Below are 21,895 nucleotides of genomic sequence, written 5' to 3'. Positions count from 1 at the left end.
TATTTTGATTGTTTGATAATGATAATTGACATTTTGCATTGAATATTGATAATAAAGTGCAGATTTGTATCGCCTCGTATTGCACAGAAATAAAATATTTAACAATAGTGGTGAATCCTATTAATAATTTATAATGTCTGTGCCACCGCAAGCATTTGTAAATAAGAATAAGAAACATTTCCTGGGGATCCCAGCTCCCTTAGGTTATGTTGCTGGTGTTGGTAGAGGGTTAGTATTTTTAGCATTTACAAATATTATAATAATATTGCTGATATGTCATTATTGTCTACTGAATGATAGTTAAGTACTTATAAAAACTTTTCTAAATAGAATAGAATATTGTGCTTCATATTTTTTGTATCATACTTTTTATTTATTTAACATTGTGTAATGAAAGATATAGTGTATTTCGGGGGCACTACTCAAAAAGGGTGTACTAGAGTTGGGACTTTTTCTACTGGGATCATGTGTAGATGTAGAAACTAGGGCACCATTTGATTTATTAATATTTTTCATTCTTTTTTAGTGCTACGGGTTTTACAACAAGATCTGATATTGGTCCAGCTCGAGATGCTAATGATGTTTCGTGAGTATTATACAAATTTTACATAACCAAGATAATGCGGCAGCTTCCCTATATTACTCTTTGCAATATGTTACAATATTATATTTATCTTCTCACAAATATTTTAAAATCTTAAAACTAAAAAATGTTTGAATATGTAAATGTCACGTGTATTTTAATAAGTCCGTGACAATATCTTTCAGTGATGACCGACACGCCCCACCAGCTGCTAAACGCAAGAAAACTGAGGAAGAGGATGATGATGAGGACTTGAACGACTCCAACTACGATGAGTTCTCAGGGTATAGTGGCTCATTGTTCTCTAAAGTAAGTATCAGTATAATCAGAATCATTTATTCAATGTAATTATCATGGCTAAACTTGTTGAAGGTCAATTTAATATTATTGAATCTATGTCATTCGCAAGGTGTTTTGACTGAGGAGTAGTATAATAAATTAATCAAGTTTAAGTGAGACACCCTACATGAGACACTTCTAAAGGACACAAATTAATGAACACAGCGGACTAATGAAGGGCTTTTCCTACACGTCACTATTAACAGATCACATGTTTAGGCACCAAAATGAAAAAAACATAATAATAAAAAATTAGCTTTACTGAAAAATATTACTGATAACTTGAAGGATAGACACTTACTTACATTTATTTATAATATAAAAGGAGAAACTGACAGACCGACATATCAACGCACAGCCTAAGCAGCTAAACGTAGGCACTTGAAATTTGGAAGGGACGTAGCTTAGGTACCGTAGAGGTGCACTAAGAAAGGAATTCCCGGAATTCCCACGGAAACGGGAATTAGCGGGAAAATCGTTTTGTATGAAAAATCTAAACCGCTTAAGTTAGACGCTTGAAATTTGGCATGCGGGTACCATAGCTAACTTAAAGCTTAGTTGCAACAGGATATTGCAAAATTCCCACGGAAACGGGAGTTAGCGGGAAGAAACATTTGTATGAAAAAATCTAAACTGCATAAGTTAGATGCTTGAAATTTGATATGCACTCCCACGCACACAAAGATCTCTCTTTTATAACAGCAATTTTATAACACGCGACGAAGTCGCGGGCAAAAGCTAGTAATATATAATAATAATAGTTATTATAAGTCTACAATAATGCTAATTGCCAGTTTTGTCACTTGCTTTATCATGAAGATAGGAATTAGGTCTTGTTCCACTTTTATTTAGTCTGCATATTTTTTAGACTAATTATTCTGATTGTCTGTCTAATATGTAAATATGAAAATGAAATTATATCAGTCTGACTGTTCTGAGTTATGACTTATTATTAGTTATTGTAGTAGGTATTTTAGTGTAGAAGGTATTTTCTTTTAATTACAGGATCCTTATGATAAAGACGATGCAGAAGCCGACGCCATTTATGAATCAATTGACAAAAGAATGGATGAGAAGAGGAAAGAGTACAGAGAGAAACGGCTTAAGGAGGATTTGGAGAGATATCGTCAAGAAAGGTAGAATATATTTTTTAATACATAAATATTAAGTAACACCATAATTATCATGTCACTATATCAAGAACTTCCATAAATTAAGAACTTGTCCATAAATTAAATACGAAAAATATTCTATCAAGTTCTCCTTTTAACATAAACTTCTGATAAACCTTTTTCAGACCAAAAATTCAGCAGCAATTCTCAGACCTGAAACGAGAGCTGAAGTCAGTATCGGAGGATGAATGGGCCGCCATCCCTGAGGTGGGCGATGCGAGGAACAGAAAGCAGAGGAACCCTAGAGCGGAAAAGTTCACTCCACTGCCAGACAGTGTGCTATCCAGAAACCTGGGTGGAGAATCTGCTACATCTATAGACCCTGGGTCTGGTCTGGCGTCTATGATGCCTGGCGTCATGACCCCAGGAATGCTGACACCTTCAGGTAATCCTTAATTATAAATACAGAATTTTCATACAGTTATACATACAGTTAGGGAAGTTATTAAAATTAATTCAATTTTGACAAACAATGATAATATGACGTGTATTATAGTTTTAAATTAATATAACGTAATTTTACTTGGGATGTACTTTAATATTTAAGGTATTTTAGATTTATACAAATGGAAAATTCCAACAGTCTTTGTTAATTGGTCAACCCTATGTCCCTATACCTTAACTGTATATAACAAGTGATATCCTTATCATTTCATAAAGCTGATTATTTACAGGGGATTTGGATCTAAGGAAGATAGGTCAAGCCAGAAACACTCTGATGAACGTGAAACTGTCTCAAGTATCGGACTCAGTTAGTGGTCAAACAGTGGTTGATCCTAAAGGCTACCTCACAGACTTGCAGTCCATGATACCTACCTACGGAGGAGACATCAATGACATAAAGAAAGCAAGATTGCTTCTGAAGTCTGTTCGGGAAACTAATCCTAATCATCCACCTGCTTGGATTGCTAGTGCCAGATTGGAAGAAGTCACAGGTAAGTTATCATTTGTCATCTACAACTAAGACAAATAAAGTCTTGATTATGTAGTGTACTTACATACTGATGTAAGAGTTTTAAAAAGGTTTAATAGAGACATATATTATTATGAACAAGATAGGCAACCTTTATACATATTGCTTTTTGGGTAAACTTGGAACAACTAGTGTGGTCTTATATCACATTAACCATATTCAATTACTTTTTATTTCTTTTTAATCTATGTAATCATAAAGGACAATGGGAAAAATTGGTCCAACAACTGCCACTGATGAGACTTGCAGGAAAAGGATGCATATGCTTGTCCTATAATTCAGGCAAAGTTCTATCAAATTCTGTACACAACAAGTACACACTTTCATTTCCTGCACGTCTCATCAGTGGAGGTTCCTGAACCAAGTTCCATACAATTTTGTGCATTGTCATTTATTGTCTATTGTAAATCTTCGTTAGAATTTTGCTTATGATAGCATTTCGTCAATGAATGATACAACTTGAAGGTAAGATGCAGTCAGCGCGTAACCTGATAATGAAGGGTTGCGAGATCAACCCGAGCTCCGAGGAGCTGTGGTTGGAGGCGGCGCGGCTGCAGCCGCCCGACACGGCGCGAGCCGTCATCGCGCACGCCGCGCGGAACCTGCCGCATAGTGTGCGCATATGGGTGAAGGCGGCCGACTTGGAGCAGGAGATTAAGGTCAGTAGTGCTCATCTATGCAAAAGTATCCTTATATCCCAATGATGTTAGAAGTAGTGGAAGTTATTTAATAGAACTTTCAATATGAGTTCTGTCATTAATTACAGAACTTATCTTATATACTTAGAACTTATAATATCGAAAATAAACGAAACCAGTTTACATGAGAGCAATTCATAACATGAACTATCCAACTTGCGTAAAAATAAAGAACTTATCCAGAGTCACTGTTAACTTGTCGAATGTTCAGTATTTATAATATTTCCTTTCATTGCTTAACAGGCAAAACGCCGCGTATTTCGCAAAGCGTTGGAACATATTCCAAACTCAGTTCGATTGTGGAAAGCAGCAGTAGAGCTTGAAAACCCGGAAGACGCTCGGATACTCCTCTCCAGGGCAGTGGAGTGTTGTCCTACTAGTGTGGAACTGTGGCTCGCTTTGGCTCGGCTTGAGACGTATGAGAATGCGAGGAAAGTGCTCAATAAAGCGCGCGAGAACATTCCTACTGATCGGCAGATTTGGGTTACCGCTGCTAAGTTGGAAGAAGCTCATGGTGAGTAAATAAACTGTTATAAATGAAATAAATATATCGCACATCTAGTTCTTAAAACTCATAAATGTCAAAAAATCTGAAATTGATTTAACTTAGTAATTAACGTAGATATGGCAAAACTAAAATCGTTAAAGCGCTCTACTGTAAAATTTAAAAAATTACATTTATGACTGTAAAGAACTAGATGAGCGATATAATAAAATAGGTTTTATTCAACGACACAATAATTTTTTCATAATTTATTCTATATTGATATTATATCCTCCCCGCTTATTGCGCCACCCTTATCTGTTGCGTGTTGACCATCTTTGTTATGAGGTCATCTTTCCACCTTTTAATTGGAAACGAATAGAGGATTGCATACGAGGGTTATTCGCAAGGTTCAAATATTTACCAATTGTTTACAGGTAACACCCACATGGTGGAGAAGATCATAGACCGTGCTATCACATCGCTGAGCGCTAATGGAGTGGAAATCAACAGAGAACACTGGTTCAAAGAGGCTATGGAGGCTGAGAAGTCTGGAGCCGTGCATACTTGTCAGGTAAACATTAAAACGAGTCTTCATAAAAGCGGAAAATTCAAACATATGACGAGTGATCGGAGCGTTTAAGGCGACGCGTTTTTTCGCGCGTTTTACGTAAAGTTACAGTACTTACGGATACGACTAGGTTTTCACTAGTACCTTTTACCGAAAGTATGTTTTTTTTTTGTTATTTCAGGCTATAATTCGAGCGGTCATCGGCACTGGCATTGAACCTGAGGATCAGAAACACACTTGGATGGAAGACGCCGAAGCGGTAAGTTATATTTTACTTACTTGAAAATGAGTCTTGAACGTCTTACCTTACATTTGAAATCTAAATTATATGAAAGCTTATTACCATTAAATGGGCACAAATCGTGTTTTTTTTTTTTGACGTGACTTATTGTAGATTTGCCGCAGATGGCATTAACTACTTGGCCGGAGACAAATCGTGTAAACCATGTGATATCAACTAGCTATAATAATATAAATAATAAATAATAATTTTTATTGCCAAAAAAGTAGGTACAATTCTTTCCTTAAAATAGCTTAGTCTTGGACAAAGCTAATACACATCTGCATAAACCTTCGCGGATTTAAACGTGATACTATGCTATGTATTATCTTCTATCGTGTGGATTGTGAGGTGGATGACCAACCTCATCAACCTTGGTGTCAGGGTTATTATTGAGCCGCCAAAGGCCCCTGACATGACATGATCATGTAACGACTACGTACTTACATCAGTAAGTAGTAACCGGGACCAACAGCTTAACATGCCTTCAGCACGGATCATCTTACTTTCGGACAATCAGGTGATCAGCCTGCAATGCATATCCATAAAAAGGGGGATGCCCCTTTTTATGGATATTCCATTCGTATTTGGTGGATATCCCAACTATTCGCACAAAGCGCTTCGCATCGTCCTTCATTATGCGCACTGCTAAGGAGTGGAATTCTCTGCCGTATTCTGTATTTCCGAATGCAAATAAACCGGGAGCTTTCAAGGCCAGAGTGAACAGGCACCTTCTGGGCGAGGTTCATCTTAGGCCTCGTCAATGCTTTCGGGCAAGTCTGTGGCCAAGAGCAAACCCATTAAGGTAATAAAAAATGTCCTAACCTAACCAGGGCCTCACAAAGTGCACGTGTGTGTATGTTTATTATAATACGTACTATATTAAGTACTCATCCCTTTAACCCGTAGTGCGCAAACGAAGGCGCGTACGAGTGCGCACGCGCGGTGTACGGGTACGCCCTCTCCGTGTTCCCGTCTAAGAAGTCCATCTGGCTGCGGGCGGCGTACTTGGAGAAGCAACACGGCACCAGGGCCAGCCTGGAGGCGTTGCTGCAACGGGCCGTGGCGCATTGCCCCAAGTCTGAGGTGCTGTGGCTCATGGGGGCCAAGTCCAAATGGTTGGCAGGTAAGTTATTGAAAATGATATTGATTTTGTGCACAAAATGGCTAGTTGGCTGAGTCAAAGATAAATTATGAAATTCTGATTACTAAATAAAGACAGATTTAAAACTGACCCAAAAATAAATCTTTTTTCTATTTAACGTATTTATGAATTTTAATGAAGAAAAACGTAATAAGAAGTCCGACATTTTATCACGTTTTTCTAATATGTCACAGTGTGCTTTTTCATACAATTCAATTCAATTCTTGATGAATGGCTTCTGTGTGATCACAATTCTGCCAGTATCACGTTTGTAGAAAATACACAATAGGGCAGAAATAAAAATATAATTGAACGAAGATTCGAAAGCTATTTAGGTATGTCCTCTTGCAAGATGTTGAGCGTGCTCGTCATTGACAGGCAAGTAGCTGTCATCTGTTGACATCCATAGAGATTGATGCCCTATAACAAAAAAGACATTCACATTTTACATTAAACATTCCAACAAAGACAAAATACAACAGACAATAGAATACAAAATATATTTATATACATATGAAGGAAGGAATGGGAATATATTAATATTGAATAATCATAATTTAATTTTATTGATACGAATAAATTTTACAAGGGAATAAACAAAAGAGGGGAAGTCAATAAGAGAGAGAAGATATTTTATGTGGGTAGGACGCGGGATATCTGGAGGTAGGACATCGTACAAAGAAAAAACAAGTTTGGGACAGTTAAAAAATATGTGATCCACCGTGCCTTCGTCTAAACCACACTCGCACAGTGAGTGATCACGCACCCTGATTTTCGCGAGGTGAACAGGAGTACTTGAGTGACCTAACCGAATACGGCAAATTGTGGCTATGACACAACGGGGAATGTCACGGTAACGGTAGAACCAAGGTCTCCGAGGGATGAGAGGCTGAATGTCAGCATAATGCTTCCCTTTAACGCGGCTGGAGGAGTTCCAAGAATCCTGCCATAGGTTGAACATGCGGGTCGATGCTGAGGAGCATAAGTCCTGGGAATATACCTCTGAGTGTAACTCAGAACCGTTGTGGATGGCCGCTTTAGCAGCCCAGTCTGCAGCTTCGTTACCAGTGATACCGGAGTGACTAGGTATCCAACCTAAAACAACCTCGATGCCCTTCTGTTTGCATTTATATAGCAGATCTTTTATTTTAAAGATTAAGATGAATTTTGAGTTGGATCTGAAAAGGTTTGATGAGACAGCTTGAATACAACTTAGGGAGTCGGAAAGAATTAGTGATTTGTTTAAATTATGGGAATAGACAAATGAAATAGCCGCTTTTTCATACAAATTCCGTAATAATTTCGTGATTTGACGTTTAGTAAAAAGTAACTGATTTGACTAGTTGGAAACTAGCTTATTCATACAATTGAGTGAGCTATCAAACTTAGCATTGGTTTTCCTTTTTTTTGGGTTCTCTTATTATATGGGATGGCTAGGAGTGGGTGTACGGTCACGAGCACTAATATGTATAAGTACACTTTGAAACCATGTCATATTAACTTTTTTGACAAATGAAACCGTAAGTCTCATTAAATGTGAAATATGATAGTGCGACAGGGTTCTAAAGTGGGTACATGATATTGCTCATGACTGTACATACTATACACCTCTGCCTACCCCTTCGGGGATACAGGCCTGATGCTATGTTGTGTTATGAAAGTACTTCTGTTATGTAGGTCTATTGCTGACCTCTCCATCTTTATGTCAGCGTTATTGTAGAGACAATGATACTGTTGATGAATGATAGTTGCCAAGACAGGGGCCTTTTAAAAGTATTTTCTCTTCACAGGCGACGTTCCAGCCGCCCGGGGTATCCTCTCACTGGCCTTCCAAGCGAACCCCAACTCAGAAGAAATCTGGTTGGCAGCTGTCAAGCTGGAGAGCGAGAACAAAGAGTATGACAGAGCGAGACGACTGCTGGCTAAAGCTAGAGCATCTGCCCCTACGCCTAGGGTGAGTCATCATCATCAGCCCATTAACGTCCCCACTGCTGGGGCACGGGCCTTCCCTATGGATGGATAGGGAGATCGGGCCTTAACCCACCACGCGGGCCCAGTGCGGATTGGTGGTTATTAACGACTGCTAATGCAACCGGGACCAACGGCTTAACGTGCCTTCCGAAGCACGGAGGAGCTCGAGATGAAAACTTTTTTTTGCGGTCACCCATCCTATGACCGGCCTTTGCGAAAGTTGCTTAACTTCAACAATCGCAGACTGAGCGCGTTTACCGCTGCGCCACTGAGCTCCTCGAGTACTCGAGTATTGGAGGAGGATCAGTTACTCTCGCGGTTTTTTCTTTTCTGTCATAACGAGTTCCGAAAACGATCCATCGTAGACCACATTGTCACTTACCATCACGTGAGATTGTGGTCAAACGCGAGCCTATTATATTATTTAAAAGAAAAATGTGAGTAATTATGGAGTCATGAATGGCTCATTAAATACTAACTGAGTTATTTTGAAGAACGAAATACAACCAGACCGTGAGTCGAACGTTCTCTAGCCAAAATAAAGAAGTATTTTTTTATCGTGACACAATAACGGCAATTATTGTAACTTCTTTTCTTTGTAGGTGATGATAAAATCAGCAAAACTAGAATGGGCGCTTAATAATTTAGACGTGGCGCTAAATCTGCTGGAAGAGGCAATCAAAGTGTTCGGCGACTATCCTAAACTGCACATGATGAAGGGAGAGATTGAGGAACAAATGGGCAAGGATGATGACGCGCATAACACGTACACGCAAGGGGTAAGTATGATAATGACAAATCATAATTGTAATTATAATAAAAGTGCAAACACCGGTACCGCATTTGCACGAGTTATTAATTTATGCAGTTTTCACTATCACAGCTGGCTCGTTTCTCTTTGTTTGCACTGCGCACTTACTTTTATATGCGCAAATGTCAAATTGGAATATTGATTTTTTTAGATGAATTGCTTCGATGTGGCCTTTTAACCCTCCTGATATTAGACTTAATTTATTTGAGGTTTTTTTATTTCAGGGGGTTTAAAGAGGCCACATTGAAACCATGCATCTAAAAAAAAGCAATTTAGCAACTTGACATTTGCGCATATAAAAGTAAGTGCAAATGTCAAATAGCAATATTGCTTTTTAACTCTTAATTGGCCTTTTGATCCCCCAGATTCAACATTTTCCAATTGTCTTCTGATTGTTTCAGTTGAAGAAATGCGCAACGAGTGTGCCCATGTGGATATTGCTATCAAAACTGGAGGAGAAACTAAAACATGTAACGAAAGCTAGATCTGTCCTGGAAAAGGCGAGACTCAGGAATCCAAAGAATCCAGAATTATGGTATGTTCCATGCAGGATTACAAAGAACTTATGTGTACTAATTAATAAATTTTAATTTTGTAATCAATTGTGTCCACTTGCGGCCCCTATTATACCTATGGTTAAATGCGGGGCTAGTGTGTGGAGAGTTTACATATTATTTTTCTTACTTGTCATCCTATTAGGGATTACGAGCGTGAATTTATGTGTGTATTATGGATGATTTAGACTGTTTTTCAGTTAGTATCAAGTAAAATTTTCAATCGCCAAAGTATGGAATGCAAAATAATGTGGAAATACAAATACAGTCATGATTTTTGCGACGGAGACTCAGAACCATGAGCCCTCTCGTCTCCCTTAGTTACGTTACGGCGTCAATTACACGAATAGGTGTTGTGTATAGGTTGGAGAGCGTGCGGCTAGAGCGGCGGAACGCGAGCGCGGAGATAGCGAACGCCGTGATGGCGAAAGCCCTGCAGGAGTGTCCCACGGCCGGCCGCCTGTGGGCCGAGGCCATCTTCATGGAGCCCCGGCCGCAGAGGAAGACTAAGAGTGTAAGTATCTTTATAACTCAACCATTAACATACAAAAAAAAAAAACTTATTTCAACAAACGTAGGTTGTCCATCCAGGGGGTTAAAATGATCGAAGCAATACATCTAAGAAAGCAATATTGCAGTTTGACAATTGCGCATATAAAAGTAAGTGCGCAATGCAAACAAGTTTTCTTAGATGAATTGCATCCATGTGGCAATTTTAACACCCCAGATGTTGATTGTTAGATACACACACACACACACACACACATACGCTTTCAACCGTATACTAAGACGTTAACTCGAAAGTTCCTCGACTCGATCCACAGTCGACGCCACATTAAGGAACACCTCAAACTCAGGTTCAGACTCAAGATTATTCCACGTCATTATTTTCGTATTATTTTGTTGGCAGTATGATATGCTCGACTCCAGTGAGAAGTCGTAGAATGGAGGAAAATTCGTGTTAACATTTTAGAATGCCGGTGTTAGTATCTATTTAAGTTGATAGTATATACTGGTCACTCAATTTAAGAGCCACGCTCTTGTCAGTGTAGCATTCTCCATGCTATTTTTTAAGGAAAAATAGGGCAGTAGTTTCTCTCTTGCCTTCCGCCCCGACTACGTATCGACTAGTAATAAATATGCACTCTCTCGCTATCACTTTGACGCAACAATAAAGAGTTGACTTAATTATTTAACATCTCATCTCTATGTTCGATTGGTCTTAGTCAACAATCGAGATTATCAATTTTGCTAATATCGTCTTATCTCCACAGGTGGACGCCCTGAAGAAGTGTGAGCACGACGCTCACGTGCTGCTGGCAGTATCCCAGCTGTTCTGGACGGAGAGGAAGATCAACAAGTGTCGCGAGTGGTTCAACCGGACTGTAAGTAACAAAACAACGAACACAAACAAAATAAACACAATTACAAAAAAAAAAAACACCAAAACACACACTGTACTGTGCACTGTAATGTATACAAAATTTTTAATTGTAAGGTTTATTATACGATCACTTCAAAAATCACTTTGTGATCCTTAGTTTGGTTAGGACATTACAGGCTGATCACCTGATTGTCCGAAAGTAAGACGATCTGTGCTTCGGAAGGCACGTTAAGCCGTTGGTGCCGGTTACTACTTACTGATGTAAGAACGTAGCGTAGCGTTACATGACTTGAGGCTCAATAGTAACCCTGACACCAGGGTTGATGAGGTTGGTAATCCACCTCACAACCCACACGATAGAAGAAGAAGATTACGGTTAGAATCCGTGATAACCCTGTTCAAAGAACGCGTGACTTCATAATATTGCTAGTTCGAATCCTGGCTCCGGCTCTAATACATTGAATTCGACTTTGATTTAGAATTCATGTATGAATCATAGATAATAGGCTACTTGACAATCTAGTCAAATGTAATACTTTTTACGAAACGTCAAAACGAAAATTTTCTTTGGAGTTTGTATGGAAATACTGTCCTGTGGCGTCATCAATAAAAGCGATCAAACATCGTACTCATTGTTACTTAATTCATAAATAAAATTCTAAAATAAATAGTTATTCTGAGTTAATAGTAAGTGGAAAATTCCACTTGATATCTACTCAGAATCATGGTCTGAACCATCCCTCAAAATTTTCCGTTTCGATGTCCTGTATGTATATCTATGGCAACAGGTAAAAATCGACGCGGACCTTGGCGACGCGTGGGCTTACTTCTACAAGTTCGAGTTGCTCCACGGCAACGAGCAGCAACAGGAAGACGTGAAGTCTCGCTGCAAAGCCGCCGAACCACACCACGGGGAGTACTGGTGTAAGGTCTCCAAGGACATCGCCAATTGGTGCTTCAATCCAGAACAGATACTACTGCTGGTCGCCAAGAACCTCCCCGTGCCGACGTAGTGACTGATTTAAGTGCAGAAGTAAAGACTTATAAACAAAGAAACTGATAAGTTTTGAGTTACGGTCGGTGATGTTGGTAATCTACCTCACAACTCACTCGGTAGAAGAAGTTAGGAAGAGCGTAATTGAACAGGTAAGTGGAATCGCTTTTAGAAAACCGTGAATGTTTTGGTTATTATAAGTAAATATGAATAACATTATTTACAATAATATAACAGCACCTTAGTAGTTTGTTTGACATTTGTATATTGACCGTTTGCATACTTGCAATACGTGGTTACACTCACCCGTTCTAAGTGCTCCTCTTTTTTTGTAGAATAAATAATCGTAGGCAGTGAATTGGCAATTATTTTTAAATTATTGCTCCTGTATTCTTTTTTTCTTTTTTGTGTTCTTTTGGCCTGGCTTGAGTGCAATATGGTAATGGTACAAAGGTTTGTGCAACCAGGCCAGGCCAGAAAGTTTCAAAAGAAACAAATATGGAACAATGTTTAAAAAAGTAATTTAAATTCACTACCTATGATTATTTCTTCTTCTGTAGCTTAAAGTTCGTTCTTGTTTCAAATGAATGAATGAATGAATAATGAATGAATCCCTTAGCGAATGTATGAACTGGTGAATCCTTGTGCATGAAGCTGGTAATGATATCGTCGTGTTCGTCGTCATAATCGTTCATGTTCTCATCACGCTGTCATTACAAATAAGTATTTTATGTGTTCCGTAACAGATTCGTAAATTCCTGTTTTTCCGATCTTTAGTGCATTGCCCTTGTTTTATGTGAACATATGTAAGAAGGTATTAATAATGAGGTACTGATGTTTAGTTTGAAATATCACGATCGAAATACTGTGTATTGTGCCTACCTAAGGATGTCAATCAGCGATAACTTTAAAGGATTCATTTAAAGATTGAAATAAGGTCGGAAATTCCAATAAATTATATTTAAGTATTAATATTTTTTTTATTACTTTCTCTTCCTATATAAAGTAAGAAATAGAAATGTTTATTCGTTTAGGTTTAATTGTTAAACATTAAAAAAATAAATGGGATTAAAGTACCACATTCACTTAACGCTAGATCGCATATTATGTCTCTTTTTTTTTGAAATCCGCTTATAATAACAATACTACGCGAGTCGTAAACACTTTTATAAAAGTTCTATAAATAATGCGCGCGAGTTTGTGTGAGTTTGAATTATAAACGTGTGTTGGCTCGCCGCCAGCCGCGGGCGCATGCGCGCGCTAAATATCTACACGCATTTTTCAGTTCTTCCTCACCCAAAACCGAAACACGTAGCACTGGAACCGTGATGCTCAACGTTTAGTACAAATTAGTGGATTTAAAAATATAGTGGAATCTTTATTTATTGTAGTGAAAAAACAATAGTGTTGTGAATTATGTCTCCGAGATGTCCCGTGCCGCCGCTGCAAGAAATAACCCTTTCGCTGGTGGCGAGGCAGCTGATCCACACTCTTTCACGTATCTCTACAGAAGAGGACGCCGCTCTGCCTTTCGCGATGGTCTCCTCTTACTACGAGATTATGGGCGCAACCAGCGATATTTTCCAGGACCTCTTAAACTTAATCCTCACCTCGGAGTACCTGGACCCTTCAGTGAGGTACTACACGATGCGGCTGTTGCTCAAAGAGAACGTCAAGAGTCTAGCAACCGGCATGTTTCCGTGCCCCTATTACAGGAAAATCCTTGAGCTCATTATCGATCAAGGGCGTCACCTGACCTCTCTCAACTTGAAAGGAGTGTGGGTGAAAGACGAGCATCTGACACTCATGTATCACATCATAAAGAATCTACCAAATCTAACTGTCCTCAATATTCCGTACATTGCTAACGATGAAGTGCTCAAGTGTATCGGCGAAAACAACAAGGTGTTGAAACTGCTCGACATATCGGGGGAGACTGATATCACAGAAATCGGTATCGATGCGATGTTAACCGGCAACCCTCAACTGACACAAAGTCTGACAGTCGTAAACATCGGAATGTATGGTGAAGAAAACATCGACCACACCGACGCAGCGCTGCTAATCCGGCGGTTGCCAAACCTCACAAATCTTGGCAGTTACTCGTTCGTCGGAAAAGCCATTTACCATATTTATAATAATGATTGTCCTCCCAATTTCAAAACGAAATTACAATACTTGCACGACGTTCAGACGAATGCGAGGACGATGAAAGCGATACTGGCTTTGTGCCCGATGCTCGAGACAGTATATTTGGAGGAACCCGATTCCGGAATATTGCAGCAACTGAAAGAACTCAACTATGTAAACAAAATTAAACTAAACAAATTCCAGTGCCACGAGCTTCATCAGCTGTTAGAGAGGATCGGCTATAAAATTGTGACCCTTATGCTTTCTGGATCATCTGGGTCCTTCAACTTTACTAGAATAGCAGAGTCTTGTAGGAACTTGGAAACTCTAGAGTTCTACCAAATCCAGACCGCAACGCATGAAGAAGAAATACCTTTTAATAAGTTAGAACATATTGAAATTATCCAAGGCAATCTATCTGCGTCTTTATTGAAGTATTTGATGACCGGCAGTCCGAAACTGAAGAAACTAATCATCGGCGATGAAGTAAAGCTGGATGACAACGATATGTCACGGTGAGAGCTTTTTTATTTGATAAAACCTACATTGCACGTTTTTGTAAATTCCGAGCGATTGTTTATATTTTCATCTCTATTGTAAAATTTTCAGAATGCTTCGGCGGTACAAATTCGAGCATTTGGAAGGCATCTGGTTCCCAAATGCTCCCCGCCTTACACGGGACACGGTGGATCTTCTTATGGAGTGTTGCCCTAAGTTGCAGAGCCTCGGGCAACTCAGCGGATGGAGGTTCACCCCCGACGACATGATGCTCATGAGAGCCATCATAGCCAGCACCAACACAGATCTCGTACTCTCCCCACTTGGAATATTCCAACAAGGAAACTAGGGTAACAATTATTGGGTGGATTTATTATTATTTAACAAATAAGGGCCTCATTGAACTTTCGACTCGATCGATAAAAAGGTACCATAATGTCGGTATGTAGAGAACTACTGCTTGATGGGCAAAAATATTCAAATTAGTTTTTCTAATGGAATAAACAGTATCTTTCATTTAAAAATAGAAAAATAAATACCCTCTAAAATACATACCTACCGACTTTATCGTTAAAAATAATTGCGCCACCGCAAACTGAGAACGTTAAGATTTTAAAATGGACTCTTTAAAATAATAATTATCTAGTCATAATATCACGTATTTGTATTTGAAGCTAATATTTACGCTTTTCTATTTACAATGTGCTCAGAAATAAAATAATCGATATTCTTATAATATTTTTAATTATTACTAGAAGTCATTATTAAATTTAAATTCGGTACACTGAATAGACAAGTTGCGTACGTGAAATCATTAACAATTTAACATTAAATAATTATACTTAATTAATCACTTAAAAACTACAGTAGTAACACTGTATTTAAAAGCATTATGGCACAGTAAATATATAAGCTTATATTTACTACTACTACAGAGATGCTCAGCGTAGCCATGAAAAACTCGTAAATAACATTTTTGCTGTGTTTTACGGTTTTTTAGTAAAGAAAACCTTGTACTTTTAGTTCGATTATACATAGCAGTCTGAAAAAATGTTGTCTGTGTGCTGAGCTTTTAAATAATCATCCTTATTACAATATTATTTTATTGCTATTATAAAAATACATGTATGAACGTTAACAATATATCCAAATTAGGTAAATTTAACGATTACGATAATCTAATAATTATTCCTACTACATTTGGTCAGTTAAAAAAATAAAATAACACTTTGGCTCGTATCAATGAAAACCTCGTAAATAACATCTTTGCTTAAGTTTTCTTAGAAAACAGGACCTTGTAAGTTTTAGTTTGATCACATTGTGCTTTGGCAAAAATGTTTTTTGCAGGGTCGTCAATTCAATGACGGTAGTTCATTATACCTGATGAAATTCCAAAGAATATACCAATACCTACCACCGACACGAAAAGATCAACCTTAAATAATGTACTAACAAGTCATATTAGCTTCATCATCGGCTCCAAGTGACTTTACAGTCGGCTGCTGCTTTGCTGGCAGCGTCTTCCTCTTCTGTCTGGTCTTGAGCATTTTGCATTCATCTGCGCACTTTGTCGTGATGATGCTCCTGGAAATTAAACATTATATTAGTCCATCCTATATGGACATCCATATCGGTTGCAATACTGGATTGTGTTCTCCTTCACAATCATATTTGTTTTTGTCTACTAATAAATAATTATCTACTCTTTCACACCGATGTTTACCGGTAAAGCTCTAGGATCTAGACAGATGGGATCTACATGTGTATTATATTTGTATACATTGCAGTCAAAAGTAGAAACATCAAGTAGAGGTCTTTGACCCAGTAGTGCAGCAGATAAGTTTGGAATCAATAGCAGTTAATGAAATACTTCAATTTCTCAACTCGCTACTCCCTAGAGCTTTTTATTCCTTTGCCAAAACACCAACAGCATTATATCGATGTGTTTAGTGGTAGTGTTTCAAATATCTTTATCAATATCAGCCGGGTCTGCATGACAACCGCGCCGCGCGTGGCGCGAATTATATTGAAAGCTTCGACCAATAAACGACACGAATGCTATCTACGTAGATGGACGTCAAACGGCTATTGGTCGAAGGCCTAGATATAATTCGCGCCGCGCGCGGTGCGGTTATCGTGCAGAGCCTACTGCTCCAGATATCAATACTCACGTACTTCCTTTGTACTTACCGAACTAGATTTTCTTTGACTTTAAAACGGTCGCAGATCTCTATTATGACGTCAGTCACTATTTTTGGGTCCAGGCACATTTTAGCCGGTTTATCCAGGAAAGCCGGTGATTTCTTCCCCGTGAGTGAATGAGTAGCCAATATCCTGAAATAAATATGCCCACATTGTTGTTTACAGTCTTGTTTGACTGGAAGTTCATTCATAATACTTTGTATAAATGTTTACATTTCAATTCTGAATCCACAGATTTGCCGAAAATAAATCTGACGTGTAGACAACATGGTGTTGTGATGTTGAAAAACATTGAAGTACTCTATAAACAAAATGGGTTTACGTGCTTCAAATACGTTTTAATTACCTCCTCGGGAATACAGCCAGCAATAACGTTCGTGTCGCAATAGTATAAGATTTCCAGTTTACTTTTCTATATTGGTCTCTGTGTATCAATGTCTGACCGGTTCCAATTGGCATCTGAAACATTTAGTTTATATAATAATATATTTATCATTATAATATTTTTGTGTTTAATAATATACAAATGTAAGATAAGCTTTCTTACCCATTCGTCTAGTTTCTCCTTCTTGTTAGTAGTGTTTTCAGCGAGTACTTTTTCGTTACTATTTTTATTATTATTCATAGCATTCTCATATTTATTAGTAATTAGAACATTATCATCAGATCTATTGAATTCTTCACTTCTGTCACTGGCTTCCATGTCGTCTTCACCTTCATCAACGTTTGTAGTATTATCCATTTTATTAATATTATTTTCTTCTTTCACCGGCTTTTCTTGAGACAAGTTACTTACATTACTGTTTTCATTTGAGACACACGGTTTAATCTCGTTCAATATTTTGAATACTTCGTGGAAGCATTGCTTCATGTGCATTATATCTCGGACATTAATTGACACTACGTCTGACTTTGTGTTTGGTGTAGGAGTGTTGTTCTTTCTTGTAGAATCTGGTAGTGATTTTCTATCAAAAGTGTTTTTAAATTGTTCCTTATGTGTCGAATTACCGAAAGTTCTTTTTCGATTCTTGGCTATGATTGCATTAATGGCATTCGCCCTGTGACTAGGTTTAAGTATTTTGCTCGTTCTCCTGTTACAATATGTGCGAGCGTGTACGATTCGCTCCAATTTTATTTTCTTTCGGTCTACCTGGAAACGTGAACAAAATTTTAATAACCAAGCTTGTCGTAGATGTTCCGATATTAATAACGGTACTGATTCTTCATACAATTGTTTTTGTTCCATACAAAAAGAGGACCGAGGTACCTTGCCAGGTAAACTCTTTTTAGAAATCCAACAAAGATGTATTTACTTATTATTCTGCTTGGTTGTTTACAATGGAACAGATTCGTCAAGGCCGGAGAGATTGTAAACTACATTTTATATGGTTTAAGAAATTGTATATGCGATATAACGCAATAAATAGCTAGGTATACCTAAGTGCATAGGTATTGCATATCAAAACAACAATATGGTGATTTGGCTAATTGGGAATCCCAATCTTTCGGTATTTAGACCCAATAAATTAATTAAGAATAGGTACCTATGTTGTCTTGCCAAACACATTATATACCATAAACTAAAAATGCTAAAAAATATACCTAGTTCTTGTAATGACCCCAATCATGAGCTTTGGTCAAGTAGCAAATATACTATGCGTAAGTACCTCTTCATCATCAGACGAAGGATGGTCGTCGCTGGGTTCCCAGGAGGAGGCGCTTGCTGAGAAGTCTTCTGGCTCCTCATTTTTGCTTGGACCCGCTGTATCATCCTCGCCGGTTTGTTCTTTCGGTATATGTCTTTCTAATATTTGACGATCACCTATTGGATGTGATAAGAGTGTAATATGTAAAAATCTAATACTTATAGTTTACACCGTAAACTATTTCTTACATTAGTTCCAATGTTGCATCAAGGTAAAATTCTAATACAAACAACGCACTTGCCATAATGACATGACTGCAAGTAAGTCAAAACCTGTATTTCCTGATTCGTATAAGTACATAGTAAGTACAACAACAATTGTAGAACAATACCATTCAAATAAACTTCCCACGGGCTGGAAAGTATCGTACATTTATAAAAGCAAGAGTTGATATAAATGTACCCTAGTCATAATACACAACTTAAAATTAAAAAACATACATCCACATAATAGGTATTAGGTTTACTTTCACAGAAGAAGAGTAGCTAAGAAAGTATAACAGTCCATCAAATCACTTCGCGCGTGTTATTTTTAAAGCATCTGCCATATTCACGCAAGAGGCGGGAAACTAAACTATTTATATAGGTACTTACATCATAGACATTTTTGACCAAAAATACCATTGTAATAAATAGGCAAGAATATAATATGATGAAGCATAAGGTATTATGTTAGTAGGATTTAGGTTTTATAGCTTAATTATAAGTATTTCATTCCGTGCAGTTTGAATTTTGAGTTTGAATGTAACAGAATGTCTGCTTAGCATACACATGCGTATAGTTAGTACAAAATATCATGTGTACTGTAAAAAGGTACGCTGTCCCAGCATTGCAATATTTATGTAAAGTAGAAAAACGTTTAGGGCCCTGTGTCGAGGTTTTTTTGTTTTCCCCGGATATACAGATTGTGAGAAGCTGCAGTAGTTTTAGGCGGATGAGACGTTCGTTATGTAAATTTGACGATTCAAAGTGTAACTATGTTACCTACTGAATAAAGATATTTTTGCATTTGAATTTATGTAGATATACTCACGTGAACTACCAATGATTGTAGCAGCCTCGTGTATACCGTTGCCCTTGTCAGCGACCACCACAATGCCCACCCTGGTTTCAGTGGTGGGGCTCGTCACAGACTTCAAGTTCACCACACTAGTGCCCCCACTACCCCACTTCAACATCAACCATTTTTCACTGTTTCTCGTCGAAGACATTTTCTTTGCACGGAGTTGAGAAGTTGAAGACACGGTTACGACCGCATCGGCCCCCGGCGGAGCTAGAAATGCTATGGAATTACAACTCAGGTAAAAGTTTCATTACCGCACCCCAACTGCATATTGCATCCCCCGCCCCTCCCGACTCGGAACAATGAGGATTTCGCCAACGGCTGCCTCTAACAAAAAACCCATCGTTTTTTGCAAGCCATTTCATAGTAAGTTTCTAAGCGGAGATTTATATTCCTTTTATAGTTCAGTTCCGACCCCTTGTCTTGTCGCAGTCATAAAAAATCATTAAACAATAACGGCCTCTGTGGTCTAGTGGTTGAGTGTTGGATTCAGGATCCAGAGGCCCCGGGTTCGAATCCCGGTGGCATATCACAAAAATCACTTTGTGATCCCTAGTTTGGTTAGGACATTACAGGCTGATCACCTTATTGTCCGAAAGTAAGATGATCCGTGCTTCGGAAGGCACGTGAAGCCGTAGGTCCCGGTTACTATTTGCTGATGTAAGTGAGTAATCGTACCATGAGCCATGTCAGGGGCCTTTGGCGGCTCAATTATAACCCTGACACCAGGGTTGATGAGGTTGGTATTCTACCTCACAACCCACACGATAAGAAGACAATTTCGTAAGCAACGACTAAGTATGGAAATATTAAATGTTTAAGGGTGGTTGTCTAGTACTTATTAACTGAATTCAGTATGATTAGAACGTGTCATTATATTGCAATTGAACTGACAATTTTAGCTAGTTCCTTACCTATTTCAAATGGAAATGGAATAATTTTGTCATGACGTAAATGCCAGCGAGTAATGAAGTGAGTATACTAATTATTCAGAATAAACATAAGAAACTCAAATCATCTGATTAGAAGTATTTACATGACCACACATCCCAATGTTTTGTACCTACGAACTCCAAGTTAACACAGAACACTGTGTTATGACACATCAATTCTTCTGAGTAGTATGTATCTCGAGTTATGGCTATTTGAAAATACATAGGAACTAGGAACACCTAGTTCCTATGTATTTTCAAATAGCATACACACTACTCAGAAGAATTGATGTGTTAGGAATAGTTAGGCACCTATCTACTAATTAACCTAAGCAAACTCTGTGTTAGGTATTGAGTACCTAAGTTAGGTATTTAGTTTGCCATTGCGTATAATTATGGTTCCGTAAATATGTTGTAGTCGTGCTTTCTCCCCTGAATAGGCACCACATAATAAGACTCTACGTAGTAGGTATGGTACAAAAACATTTACTACCGTGTTTATTAGGGTGGGTAGAGCCGCAAGTAGTTGGAAGACGACAAGACCACCAACCTTCTGCTCACTGACCACGAATGGAACTTTAAATTAAGCTATATAGAGTACATAAACTTAAAACCTTCCAATTTACCAGATTATAATAGGTGATTGCAAGTTTCCAGATGATGCAGTCCGGAAATTACAGACTAGACAGACGTAAAAATATAAATAAGTTAGCAGTAGGTAGGTAATTAAGTTAACAATTAGAGAAGGAAGATATGGAAATTACCTGGTATGAGGAAGTCGGTAAATTGATGCATCTTTGAACCACTAAACCGTTTATGATTTGATTCACATGAGAATTTGATATCGTAAGTAGAAATACTTAATTGTTGTTATGCACACGGATCGTTAGTACCTATTCAATTAAGCATTAGTAATTGTATTGCTAATATTTTATTAATGTATAAGTAATGAGACAAACTTCTTAGAAGCAATTTATTACTTCCGTAACTACCCAACTGAACTACGAGTACTAAATCATCATACGGTTGTCATACGGATATCGCCATGAACGTGAGCGCCATAGTGCGTAAAAAACTAATAATGAGGGTAGTTACTTTCAAGATTCGATTAAACAAAAGTCCGTTATACGTAATAATATTATTTATTTTATGGTACTAGGCTAAAATTCAACTGGGTATACTAATAGTATACATTTTTTTTTTTGGTTTGGTTTTCCCCGAAGGGTAAGGCAAAGGGAACTATGCCCATACAGCCATGTCTGACGTATTTTTTTTCTTGATGATTAATGAAATGATGAAAGGTGATGATGATGAAACCTAAGCCCCCACCCTCGGAGTAGACTCCTACTCCGAACCCCAAACGAATTAACTCAAAAGTCCGCATAAACTTTTGAGTTATGAAGCGGC

At 38.0% G+C, this 21,895-nt stretch overlaps 3 protein-coding genes across 4 annotated transcripts; 2 read left to right on the top strand and 1 right to left on the bottom strand.

Moving 5' to 3' along the window:
• The first annotated feature begins 3 nt into the window (after nucleotides 1–3).
• LOC126373605 (pre-mRNA-processing factor 6) lies at nucleotides 4–12,829 on the top strand. The gene is made up of 17 exons (XM_050019790.1): nucleotides 4–228; nucleotides 527–586; nucleotides 769–892; nucleotides 1,928–2,058; nucleotides 2,220–2,479; nucleotides 2,769–3,029; nucleotides 3,533–3,726; nucleotides 4,009–4,279; nucleotides 4,687–4,823; nucleotides 5,002–5,079; nucleotides 6,010–6,226; nucleotides 8,035–8,198; nucleotides 8,818–8,994; nucleotides 9,428–9,561; nucleotides 9,944–10,094; nucleotides 10,855–10,965; nucleotides 11,753–12,829. The coding sequence occupies exons 1-17, from the start codon at nucleotides 134–136 to the stop codon at nucleotides 11,975–11,977; spliced, it is 2,790 nt and encodes a 929-aa protein (XP_049875747.1). The 5' UTR covers nucleotides 4–133; the 3' UTR covers nucleotides 11,978–12,829.
• A 400-nt stretch (nucleotides 12,830–13,229) lies between these two features.
• Nucleotides 13,230–15,315, top strand: LOC126373607 (uncharacterized). The gene is made up of 2 exons (XM_050019794.1): nucleotides 13,230–14,603; nucleotides 14,698–15,315. The coding sequence occupies exons 1-2, from the start codon at nucleotides 13,375–13,377 to the stop codon at nucleotides 14,933–14,935; spliced, it is 1,467 nt and encodes a 488-aa protein (XP_049875751.1). The 5' UTR covers nucleotides 13,230–13,374; the 3' UTR covers nucleotides 14,936–15,315.
• An 8-nt stretch (nucleotides 15,316–15,323) lies between these two features.
• LOC126373609 (uncharacterized) lies at nucleotides 15,324–21,512 on the bottom strand. Of its 2 annotated transcripts, none has more exons than XM_050019796.1 (7): nucleotides 21,253–21,512; nucleotides 19,527–19,775; nucleotides 18,456–18,610; nucleotides 17,336–17,938; nucleotides 17,135–17,247; nucleotides 16,777–16,920; nucleotides 15,324–16,170 (listed from the first exon to the last, which is right to left on the bottom strand). In XM_050019796.1, the coding sequence occupies exons 1-7, from the start codon at nucleotides 21,281–21,283 to the stop codon at nucleotides 16,035–16,037; spliced, it is 1,431 nt and encodes a 476-aa protein (XP_049875753.1). In that variant the 5' UTR covers nucleotides 21,284–21,512; the 3' UTR covers nucleotides 15,324–16,034. The 2 variants fall into 2 exon arrangements, with proteins under 2 accessions (XP_049875753.1, XP_049875754.1); XM_050019797.1 differs by having other exon boundaries at nucleotides 19,527–19,766.
• Nucleotides 21,513–21,895: the final 383 nt, after the last annotated feature.

The sequence above is a fragment of the Pectinophora gossypiella genome, chromosome 16 (genome assembly GCF_024362695.1).
Source record: "Pectinophora gossypiella chromosome 16, ilPecGoss1.1, whole genome shotgun sequence".
NCBI classification, from domain to species: Eukaryota; Metazoa; Arthropoda; class Insecta; order Lepidoptera; family Gelechiidae; genus Pectinophora; species Pectinophora gossypiella.
This window is presented reverse-complemented; position numbering and strand designations above follow the sequence as displayed.

Coding starts and splice junctions, on each gene's coding strand:
- LOC126373605 (XM_050019790.1), top strand. CDS start 134: ATGTCTGTGCCACCGCAAGCATTTGTAAATAAGAATAAGAAACATTTC. Junction 2,480..2,768: donor AGGAATGCTGACACCTTCAG/GTAATCCTTAAT, acceptor GATTATTTACAG/GGGATTTGGATCTAAGGAAG. Junction 4,280..4,686: donor TAAGTTGGAAGAAGCTCATG/GTGAGTAAATAA, acceptor AATTGTTTACAG/GTAACACCCACATGGTGGAG.
- LOC126373607 (XM_050019794.1), top strand. CDS start 13,375: ATGTCTCCGAGATGTCCCGTGCCGCCGCTGCAAGAAATAACCCTTTCG. Junction 14,604..14,697: donor GATGACAACGATATGTCACG/GTGAGAGCTTTT, acceptor TAAAATTTTCAG/AATGCTTCGGCGGTACAAAT.
- LOC126373609 (XM_050019796.1), bottom strand. CDS start 21,283: ATGCATCAATTTACCGACTTCCTCATACCAG. Junction 18,611..19,526: donor TACAATCATTGGTAGTTCAC/GTGAGTATATCT, acceptor CACATCCAATAG/GTGATCGTCAAATATTAGAA. Junction 16,171..16,776: donor GTCAAAGAAAATCTAGTTCG/GTAAGTACAAAG, acceptor TTTAATTTCCAG/GAGCATCATCACGACAAAGT.